General features: G+C 37.9%; 1 protein-coding gene across 1 annotated transcript in view; it reads right to left on the bottom strand.

The window, feature by feature from the left end:
- The window catches only part of LOC136874446 (fat-like cadherin-related tumor suppressor homolog), a 671031-nt gene that overhangs the window by 159573 nt on the left and 498728 nt on the right, over nt 1-12730 (bottom strand). Inside the window, exon 26 of the mRNA XM_068227805.1 lies at nt 10462-10623. Within this exon, the coding sequence (XP_068083906.1) occupies nt 10462-10623 (162 nt within the window). The remainder of the gene's footprint in view (nt 1-10461; nt 10624-12730) is intronic.

Genomic DNA, 12730 nt, shown 5'->3' with positions numbered 1-12730 from the left:
TGGTAAAGAGTGTAATTAGTAGATTAATTGTATTTCCCTCGGGGTGTGCCTCCAGTAACTTTGTATCACTTGATGCATGCTAGTTTTTCCTCTGCCATGCATCAGAAGTGTTCTTGGTGTGGAAGCAAGTTGAACTGGCCTCTGAGTCAAGTTTATTTCTGATTTCCCCATTGTTTCCATTATGTGGCATGACTGTCTGAAAGCACATTAACTTTCATTTAATATTGTATTTGTATCATGTGGTTCCTATTAGCCTTAAATGTTGTGTTCTGGAAGTTGCATTATATTAACACATTCACAGCCAAATACTCGTACTGAGCAGACCTACCAGAGCCAAGCACCGGCAGTCAATAGACTAGCTCCCTGAACACTAGCCTCATTGCCGTTACTTGTGAGATCTACGGTACAACTGAGCCACACCCTCCCTAACTAAAGGACACACATAGTGAATCACGACCATCGTAGGGAAACAAATTTGCCGTGGATCCCCGATCAGGAAAGGCGAAAGACATAGCCCTGAGCTGAAAACGTTATTCTCCTCAAACAATTAAAGCTAACAACTAACACTACTACGAGTAAAAATCCGTATAAATGATAGATGAGAATTTATTGTAATGTAATGTATATCAAAGGGATTAATTAGATGAAATAACCAGTAATAATAACAAGATAATACATACATATTCGGCGTCAGCCCAAAAGATAATCGTACCAAGGTCTCGTGACCTCATCTTTTCTTACATGCATAGGGCACAGTTACTCTTGAGATGATAGCATTTATTCCACCACTGACCTCGCTACTAAAACTGCGAGCTGAATATCATTAACTCAATCTTTATTCAATCTTTCCTTCGGCGAGGAATAGAAACGCAATTTCAAGCGTGGGAGTCATTTTCAATATCCACCTTTTTTTTTTTAACAATCCCCTCTCATATCGATTCCCACACACCAAGGAGCAGATAAAATAATAAAGTGATTAAATCAGAAAACTGCCAGACCAAGGAAATAATCCACGAGGGGCAAAGACAATGCTCATGGAGCAATGAACGCAAAGCAAAACAATAACAGAAAACATGGACCTGAACACGGCCATGAAAGAAATAAACCAACATGGCGAGCTCCAGGTCGTAAACAACAAGGATGCACACCATACAAAATAAAGACTTCGCACCCAGGAGAAAAAGAGGCGCGATAGGGAACAAATAGGCATAAATTCAACAGACCGATACGTCATCTTGGCACTCAGCTCATTCAACTACACATTCATTCAATCACGCGATCCTTTTGCTCCCAAAGGCAAATAATTCCGGCAGATTAGTGCGAGTAAATAAAATCAAGGCAACTTGTAGAGTGCAGTTCAACATTTCATCAATAAGGTCTCACGTCAATAGTAGATATATAGCCCACCTAGAGCAAATGACAGTAGGACGTTTGTGACCCCACGTTCACGCGTAGATCGATCACCTACATACTGCGTATGGCTAGAATATACCTGGCCGACACACAGACCATACCTCCAAATAATGGCAAAATGTTTCATCGAGAAATTCATTTAAAATAATCAGAGACCAGATTTTGACGCACCACAATCACTTACACAACTCATACACATGCCATTCTCGCTTCGAGTAACAAGATGGACTTCGGTCGGCCATAATAAAAAGAAATATAATACATCAAATAAATTTAAAATGTTACATTACCGTCAATATCATTCATCGAAGCATGCAAATGATGCAGCAGTTTTGCATAGTTTTAAACTTATAAAACCACCATAAGAAAAGCAAAAACGCCGCTCCTGTGTGTGTGTGACACATCTCTTCATTCCCCAGCATAAACAGCCCAACATTTACTTCAAGGAGAAGATATTAAAAAGGTCTCGCCGAGAAAAGATCCTTCACGCTCGCGACATAGGGAGCTGCCCTCTGTCGACAGAAGGTTGAAATACAATAACTATTGGAACAGCCAGATACCTACTCTTGGAGACATCGGTATAATCACAATAGAAACCATGCTAAATTAGCATGTTTCACAACAGTACCCGCCAAGCTCTAGAACCCAGCTACCAGCGAGCCCATAGCTCGCCAAAAACAGGCCACCTGCAACACAGCCTGTTCAAACGCAACAATCACCAACTGCCACCAAGAATCAGGCAGAACCTTCCACCGCCTGCCAGCCAAGCTCATCGCAGGCACAAAGCAAATTTGTCAGAGCCCTCAGTGTGGTCACTGGTTCGAAGCTTGTCCCGTTGTGACACAGAAAAGAGACACCGGCTTCGACCATGCCCACTGAGCGAGCACCAACCAGCGCACTGGTCCTCTTATTGAGTTTGACCGTTTCAGTGTTTTAAAAACACCCAAGAACCCAGTCGGGACCACCTCAGTGGACTGAGTAGCCGAGACACCGACATTCCCATCTCAAACATATCCTCAAAGTACTGTGACCCCAATTCCCCCTTCCACCAAGCGCTAGAAATCTGAACTAATGCATGTGATACCAGGTATGATCCCTTCACCATCCCCATGCCAATTGATTGATTCCAGAACCCACAGCAAAGACTAAGAGCGTGACATGATCATACACAGACATCAACACTGTCATAAAACACGTCCAACTCTTACAAGAACTTTATAACGGATGTATCATTATTTTTCCACCGGATTCAGAAGAAAGCTTCAATGCAATCAATGAGCATCTAAAATCCCAGGATATCCGTTATAAAGTTTGTTTTGAGTACTCAACCAGACATAAAACACACAACAACATAAACAAACCCCACACCACTGACATTCACCAAATTCTCACAAACCCACACAAACCATGAACACCAGAGCACACAGACAGAAGACATACCAAGTAGCACAGACACTTCACTCACCTCCCTCCCCCCCCACCCAGCAACCAAACCCGGGACTGAGATCCCATTAGTTTCACAACCAGATATGGACACGCAATCCAAGTACAGCCAGACTAGGTGCAGACCTAACAGACCTGCTCCTAAGTCTAAGAAAACACCAACACAGTACACTAACACAACAGAGACTTGAACCCGCACTCCCCGCCGACCAGCACTTATCACACAGTGCTTTAATTGCCTTCAGCTAAACCACTCTGCAGCTACGTGCTCTGAGTCTACCTGCTGCAACAGATGTGGCGGCCCTCACCGTCACACTGATTGTAAAGTCCCACGGGACCAGGCGAGGTGCACGAAGCACGAACTGCCAAGGCAGCCACGCCGCCTCATTTCCTGGTTGCCCTTTCTCAAAAAAGGCAATTAAAAACCACTACAGATGCACACAACACCTACACACACACACACACCAAAGCTCTCCCACTTCTAAGCCTCACAATTCAGCCACCCTTGAACCCCGGTCCCCTCACCCCCCGAGTACACCAATTAACCCAGTCAAGACACCTCTACCCTACTAAATTTACTCCTTTTTAAACTACTTTTGGCCCAACCCCAACTACTACACCCTGCCATGCCACCCAGACAACTAATACTAACCTAAATCCACTTCTCAGCCCTACCAGACACCCCCTCCCAAGATACCATGTAAAGTTTTCACTTCCTAGAAATTCACTACATCATAGCCATAAAAGCACTAGAACACACAGAAACCAAGGCAGGAGCACCACAATATACGCTGCTAATCCATCTAATGCTGTAAAGTAACAACCCAACAACTGTTACAAATTTATCTAAGATAAATTAGCGCAATATATATGGCATAGCGTTTGAGTTCCCAAAAGCAATTTCAGCACAGTTCATATATGAGGGATCACTACATGTACTCAACCATGTAACGTATTCCACTCAAATATCTGTGTCAGCAATGTCAGGAGAGTAAAGTTCAAACTTCTAGTCAGTTAACCACATAATCAAAATTTTCAATATGTATTATTTTGCAAAATTAACTAATAATTCATTAACTAACTTATTACTATTATTTTCACCCCACAAAATGAATTACTTCAAATAATGACCGACAGAGGAGTGCACCGATATTGGAAGCACACATACCACCTATCTTTCGAGATAAGTGGCTCATACGGATGACCAGGGCATTGCATTATGTTAAGGTATCTTTGGTTAGCCTCTTTGACTTAAAAGAAAAGCGCTTGGCTATTTACATCTAATTTGCTGTTTTGAGATATCGTTCCTGGATTTTTGAATTGATTCATTTTGTTTCAAATTTTCTTTGTAATGTTTATTTTGGAAAATAATATTGCACCATTGATTTTTATAGAAACCCACAACCTATGTATCCCAATGGCCCTGGTAGGGTTACCATGCCTGCTCCACACTATTTCTTATAGTCGTCACATTGCCCAACCTGATGTTCATTTGTTTATACTTGATGCAATTCATCTGATGTTTTGTTTTGTGCTAAAGATGTTAAAATGCCATGTAATTTAAGTTGTCCTTCTTCTTTACTACGTGTCGTGTAACCACTAGAAACCGGTTATAATAATATTTCTTATCATACCTTATTATAAATGCTGTGCAAGTCTGAATTATATCAAGATGAAAGTGAAGTTCCAGGGCTCAAAGATCAACAGTCAGTTGACAAAGACTCTAAGCTAGTAACAAAGCAGTTTCTCTGTTCTTCTGAATTTCTGATGTGTTATGCATACAGAAAATCAGACATAATCCCCAAAGAGAAACTGCAAGGTATAATCACATGGAACAGAATGAACAACTAAATAGAATTCTTGAGAATGGAAACAAACAATCCAATGGTAAAGTAACATTTCATAGTGAAAATTAATGCCAATTAGGCAGATCATACATGAAAATGGAGCCAAATGTCATGAAAATTTCTATTGGGAAATGGAAAATGGTACAAAACATATTAACCTTTGGTGAGTTGTGCTCATATTTGATTTCTATATGTGTGTTTCCTGTGCTCCATACATGAACACATGATGGTTCATGTTGCCACTTAAATGAGACTGCTTTGTCACACAAAAGGTAATTATTAATTCACCTTTTCTAGCATTCACTTTCCTGTTGTCCCTTGGTCTTGATGCTAGCAAGAGATAGGAGTGCCAATGTTTATATGCAAATGTGGTGTTGTTTGGGTCATCGGTCTATAAACTAGTTTGGTGCAGCCCACCATGCCACCCTATCCTGTGCTAACCTTTTCATTTCTACATAACTGATACAGTCTACATCTATATTAATCTGTTTGTCATCTTCATGCCTTATTTTACACCTACCAATCTTACCACCTAGCCAGTCGATCTCCTCTCACCAATTTGATTCAGTATCTCTTCATCCCCGAGGCGATATATATAATACATACATAATATATATATAATACGAGTAAAGAACTGGAATCATATATAATGCTATTTGTGAATGATGTTATACTGTACAGAATTGTAAATTGTGACTGCAAAATAACTTAGACAATGTTGTGAGATGTACAGCAGACAATGGGAAGAAAAGTCAGGCTGTTTCAAAAAGAAGAAAAGAAAGAATAAATGTCCCCTCAGTTTTAATTATTTTATTGATAAAGTGATAATACCTCATAAGGATCACATAAATAGCTAGGTGTTAATATAAGGAATGATCTTCATTGGGATAAGCACATTAACGAGGTTGCAGACAAAGGTTACAGATCTCTTCACAAGGTTATGAGGGTATTTAGGGGTTGTAGTAAGGGTGTAAAGGAGAGGGCATTCAAGTCTCTGGTAAGACCCAATTAGAGTACGGTTCCAGTGTATGAGACCCATACCAGGACTACTTGATATGAGAACTGGAAAAGATCCATAGGAAAGCAGCATGATTTCTTCTGGGTGATTTCCGACAAAGGAGTAGTGTTACAAAAATGTTGCATACTTTGGACTGAGAAGACTTGGGAGTAAGGAGACGAGATGCTCGATTAAGTGATGTGTTCTGAGCTATCAGTGGAGAGATATGTCCAGCAAATCACCAAGACGCAATGCATGTGTTTCTAGCTCCTTGACTGATTCTGGTATGATTCAGGAGTATGTCTTGATAAGTGCCAGTTTGCTGTGAACCATCTCATTGCTGAGAGAGTTCACTGCATTAATTACTTTACATTTTTTTGAAGATTTATTATGCATATTTAACGTGTTTTATAAGCAAAGTCGAAAACATGCACAATAAGTCCAAAATTTGAAATGTATGCACTAATCTCAATTATATGCAAATATGCATATATATGCATTATCAAACTTAATAATTCATCCAATTTCACCTTCAACACTTCCTTGTCAGTTTTGAAGGTCTACATATTTGCAAAAAGATATGCATTTGCATACAGAAGAATGCTGAAGATGAGATGGATAGATCGAATCACGAATGAAGAGATACTGAATAGAATTGGTGAGAAGAGATCGATTTGGCTAAATTTGACGAGAAGAAGAGATAGAATGATAGGACACATCTTAAGACACCCAGGACTTGTTCAGTTGGTTTTTGAAGGAAGTGTAGGTGGTAAGAATGGTAGGGGTAGACCAAGGTATGAATATGACAAGCAGATTAGAGCAGATGTAGGATGCAATAGTTACGTAGAAATGAAAAGGTTAGCACAGGATAGGGTGGCATGGAGAGTTGCATCAAGCTAGTCTATGGACTGATGACTCAAACAACAACATGCATTTGCATACAAATCTGATGTCTAGTGATGAGACAGCATATGTACCAAGTCCTGGGTTTGAAGCAGAAACAATTAAGTTCAAAGACTCAAAATCTACAGATAATTTAAGGAACCATCATCCCCAAATACAGTATGCCTTATCATCGTTTGATTTTCCCTACAGAAGCCTCCAGTACTGTTGAACTGCAGATAATTGTATGGACATTCTGAGCACTAGTATGTGGTCATTTAGCATTGCATCATCTGTCACGACATCACCGCAAAAATTAAAATGTGTAGTAGTTTTGAACTAGAAGGATAATTGTGAAAGATTTGGTATTTATTCAAGATGTACTGCTGATAACTCTAGTACTGGGAAATGGAAATGGCTAAAATGCTTGATTCTTTGAATAAGGAATAAAGAATAGAGGAATTTTCCAAGGATTCTAAACAAAATTTAGTATTTAGTATGCTTTTTCTTATTGAGCTGTATAATGGAAGACTGCATAGCTGTGAGATTGCATTTGGGAGATGGTGGATTCGAATCCCACCATTGGTAGCCCTGAAGATGGTTTTCTTTGGTTTCTCATTTTCACACCATGCAAATCCTGGGGCTATACTTTAATTAAGGCTATGACCACTACCTTCCCAATCCCAGCTCTTTCCAATCCTTGCATCGCCAGAAATTTTCAATGTGTTGGTGCAACATTAAAACCAGAAGCAAAATAATAAAATAAAATGAAAGATTGAAAACAAAGGTCACTCATTATCATACCTTTGTTTCAGAGTCAGACTTGCTGCCCAAAACCAAGCAATTTCTTAAGGTCTTGGTAATTAATTAACCCATTCCCCATTAGGGAGGCCGAATTGTCGTCAAACAGAAAATGGCCACCGCACATTATAGATGTAAATTTATCACAGTTTATTTTAATCAAACATGGCTTGTATTTTTATGAATATTCTGGAAGAAACAGTTTCTTGAAATACTTATTAAATGTATTTGTACCTAGGTATCTTACCTTACTTGTTGAGTTTAGTAAGGTATGACTGGAAACAGGGGTTGAAAGACAAGGGTACATTTCCACAGGCAGTACAGATTGTTCTAATGTATTTTCTAACACCATTCTGACAAAACATATCGCTGGCTAGCATATTTTTTCTTGTCTATGGATGGAATCTTGAAGGTGAATTATCTCTCTTTTAGCCTACAGAGCAAAGGTTTCATTGATTTTTTTTTTAACCCCTGTGTGGATGGAATATGGCACATGGTGCTGTTCTATCAGGCTACATGCTACCGAGGGCAGAATTCAAGAAGTGTTATTCTCTTCTCCACATTTAGAACTCTCCAAATGACCAGGCTGTTGTAAAGAATTATGTACAACATGTAAAGGAACAATTTCTTATACTACTTCATAGTTTTCCCCATGCATGGATATGCATCACTTGATCAATTAAATCTACCCCCACATCCTCATATTCTCATTATAATCAACCATTTAGTCAGGTTTGAAAATAGTTAATTTTGTGATAGGTTCTATCTTCCCAGTATCCACTATTCTTACCCTAGAGTGACAATTAGATAAAACTGACATTTGTCTTCTATTGCACCATGCATGTGTACATTTCTTCCAATCATAGTTTTTGGTGTTACTAATTTATGAAGCCCAACTCTGTTAGAACGAACAGTTCCAATTGCATTAGTTCCTTTATCATGGACAGTTATAAACAGTTTGGGATGTATGTATATATATATATATATATATATATATATGTTCAGTCCTCAGCCCTAAGGTTGGTTGGATCCTCAACAGCTCCACCATCAGCTGTCATAGATGGCCTAGGCATCACTGAAGAGGTGTACTAGGGAAATGAGGAGTGAGGTAGTTTCCTGTTGCTTTCCTCACCAAGCCAGAAGTTGCTATTACATATCAGTCTGTCAAACCCACTGAAATGCATGCATCAACCGACCCTATGAGCAACATTTTCACACCATTCATAGCTGGGACTGGTTGCATAAGGAATGGCATTACTAGCATCGCTCATACCTCAGTCACTTTCATATTGTCAAAGCCAAGGATAAGACTAAGACAGATCAATGAAAGTAACAAAATTGCTCTAGCCTATACCAGAAGCTGTAAAAACAAGGTCCCGCCAGCAAAGGCATAACTGTGTCAGTTGTCCATATATTTGTGATAGGATCTATTTTGGTTTAGTAGTGGGTACATTAGATGCAAAACAATTGAATCTAAAAGCCCTAAGTCCTGCTCTCTGGTGTTGTCTATACCTTTTCCCATGTAAATACTGCTATTGTAAAGATAAAAAAAAATTATTCAAAACCTGGCCCTTTTCATCTTAATGTACTGCTCCACCCCTATAGCACCTTCCACAGTATTAGACTCTAGCCTATGGTGATTTTTTCTTTTTACCAGGCCGACTGCTGTCTCTAAATTTACTTATGAGGTGTATAAATACAGGTTGGATGTTATGCAATTTGTCATCATTTGGTGTGTCATCACTGGTAAAGTGGAGAAATCAAAGTATTGAAGAGAACCTATTTTCTGACATATGTTTCCCAAAGAAAGGTGCAGAAAATATTTTATCAGTTGACCAGTATATTTGCATTGGTGGTTCTTGACAGTACTCATTAATATAATGTGACAGAAAGCTATAAATGTCACATCATCAATATCTATGAATCCTACATTTCAAAATTAATTTTTCTTTTGAGATTACATTTTCCCTCACTTTTCCCTGATATTTCTTTCCTGAGCTATTGGTTAGTTCATCATCATAGAAACATTTAAAAATGTCAATAGGTGTCCAGTCAACATTTAGTCCTGTGTGTGTTTGAACCCCTACCATTTCATCAGTGTATCTACGAGGTTTTATGTTCAGGCCATCGTTGTCTGCGCACTGCATATCTGAATCCTCCCTTGACCCTCTAGGAATATATTCATCTCCTCCTCTTTCACCACTTGAACTAACAGCTTCTCCGATATTACTTCCTAAATCACAGTTGCCAAAGCTGAAATCAATATCACTGTCATTGTCTAGTACATCTTCAGCAAAGTCTGTCACAATTTCCATGCCACTAACACTCACTACATATCGCAAACCACTTGACACTCCTCTACTTCTTGATCTGATCTAAATATTCAGATATAGTAAACAGATTTTTCAGACTACAGCTGTCTGCTTTCATAATTCGTAGCTAGCCAGCACATCTACTTGAGTGTGAGGAAATTATATTGCTGATATTAAACTGCATCTAGGTTTCTTTCATAACGCAAGCATAAATAAGACTAATCATAGGGGGGAAAAGGAGGAGGTCTGATACGTCAAAAAATGAAAATATCGGAAAAAGAAAGAGAAGAGCCATGAAGGATATGAAAATAAAAGTATCCCTAGGCTTCACAGGGTGTTGATTCAATGCTTAATTCATAATTTCATGTATGTTCATATATACGTTATACAGTCCAAGAACATTTTTTAAAACTTACTGTGTTCATTTTCTTGCAACTTAAAAAACTACTGAGGTATAAACTATTTTATTGATGTAATAAGTCTGTAACTTTCTAAGCACACAGAGGAAAGATTCACAATCACTGTAGTTTTAGTTCCATAAATATATCACAAATATGACCAAAGATATGAAATATTTTCAGATTAAATGTGCAAAGAGAACAAGGTCTGTTTGGTAATTTGCTAATGTCAGTGGGAAACTTAAAAGTCCAACAGTGAATGGCTAAAAAAAGTGCTCTTTCTTTAATTTTATTTACCTGTAACAAAATATATCTGAAAATAGTTCAACATGAAATGTACTGTACTTGAATTACAACATAATTCTTACCTGGAGGATCATTTTCTGAAATGAAGAATTTGTCATCTCTCCGCTCAAACATTGGAGCTATATCTTGTGAGCTCATTATAAATATATCTATAGGAACATTTGCGTGCAATGGCGGAGTACCTCGATCTTGAGCACGTACAAAAAATTGGAAGATCTGGTTCTCTGCAAGTATATAACAGTACATATTTTAGACTATTACAGAAGAAAATGCATACATTGCTTTTTGAACCAGCAATAGCTTGTTAATTTGAATTATGCCATTAAGGTAGAAGATTTGAAGTTATACATTTGTCTTCACTGATTGCCTGTAGAGTACATCACTCTTAAACTGAATCCTGTTACACTTTTCTCATTAAAAGCAACTCTACGAGCCCATTTTCTAAAAATGTTCAGCATTTGGGGGAGGTGGTGGTGGTTATTGCTTTACGAGGAAGTACAAATGGGCAATCCTCCTCTCTTAAGACTAATCATAGGGGGCTCTGAAGACTAATCATAGGGGAAAAGGAGGATGTGTGACACATCAAACAATATTGGAAAAAGAAAGGGAAGAGCCATGTAGGATATGAAAATAAAAATATCCCTAGGCTTCGCAGGGTGTTGATTCAATACTTAATTCATAATTTCATGTATGTTCATATATCACTGTAAGGAGTATGATTTTATACATAAACAAACATCAACAACAAGTAAAAACACATAAATATAAAAGTAACTCTTCAACTATGAAGCTAAATATCTAACTGAAGGTATTTCATGCTCTCCCTAGAGTAAACATCTGAGAGTGTAGTTTATTTCTGTTAGTTCTGTAAGTTAAATTGGGTCAGCTATTTCAGACAAGTCATATGAGTTGGTTTTGTTTCAGTAAAGTAATAATGTGATCTAATTTAGACAACACAGTACCATTGATGATCTCAGGTTCAATAAACCAAAGAAATATCCTCTTATTAATGCTGGAGTAGTTCTTAATTGTTAAATTATTATCAGAGTTGGGAAGTAACTGAGTAAAAATAGAATTACTAGTAACAAATACCTTTTTAGTAACTTTTTGATGAAAATGAAATAGCAGAAATGCACATTGGCATCCAGCACAAAACAAACAGCTATTATTTTCATTAAGTTTTATACCATACACAGAGAATATACATAGAACAAAGAAATGTGGAGTTAAGTCCAGCACTGCTATATGACGTTGACATAGTTGATGGCTACTTTTGACATCTAGGAGAAGTGTTGTGCTGGTTGCTTTTTCTTGTAAAATGTATTTATTTTTGGTGTTTGATGGTTATTCAACATGTTTTGATATGTATTTCAAATTTATCATCAGGATTAAAAATGTTTTTCACAATGTTTACAAAGAAATCATTCAGAACATTTGGTGCAATGCATACTGACTCCTTTCCAAACTTCATTTCAATTTTACTGTTTATCACAGCCCAAGTGGCTTTATATTTATTTTTAGAATAGCTTTTTTAGTAACTTACTCTACAGGATGAGTTTTAGATCTTACTCCAAGCTGTAAAGACTACCGCAAAACAGAAACCTAAGGCTGGCAAGGTTTGGACTTGAAAATTTTATTGATGATCAATTAATTGAAGTTTTCAATGGGTCATACTTTTTGATTTTAAAAAAATTATCTTCACTATATTATTTTAACCCAGGCGAGGTTGCAAACAGGCTCTAATTAGTGTAAACAGTGTGTAAATATTTTGGTAGTATAGTGCTTTCTGGCATTCTGTGTTGACATGGAAGAAGGAAACAAAAGAACCTGGAGATTGTTGGACAGTGTAGAATATGAGGAGTGACTAGAACTGCTAAATGCAAATAGAGAAGGTTAATTCTGAAGATAGTCATTTGCTGAGGAGACAGAAGATGTGCTAATTGGAGGAGATGATGATGATGATGATGACGACGACGACAACGACGACGACGACAACGACGACGATGATGATGATGCCAGAAGACTGTGATCACGGCTTCCATTCAAAATTTCTGTTGACGAATGACAGGAACTAGGTAAACTAGACAACGAAGACAATGCCATAAGCCAAACCGCACATACTGCAAGAGATGGGACAATGCATTGGAACATTCATACACCGCCTAAAAATGTTAGGATGCTTCCTTGCAATATAATAAGAACCCATTTGTCCCAAGTGCGGAGACAAGCTGTTGAAGTACACAAAATTATAAACATATGGATAGAGAAAAATCAAAGTAATTACTTGTGGGAAAGAGCCACTGTGAACACAATGACTGCATAAATTAAAGC

Source organism: Anabrus simplex, chromosome 5, assembly GCF_040414725.1.
Source record: "Anabrus simplex isolate iqAnaSimp1 chromosome 5, ASM4041472v1, whole genome shotgun sequence".
NCBI lineage: Eukaryota > Metazoa > Arthropoda > Insecta > Orthoptera > Tettigoniidae > Anabrus > Anabrus simplex.
The sequence above is the reverse complement of the archived record's forward strand: the minus strand, read 5'-3'. Positions and strand labels throughout refer to the sequence as shown.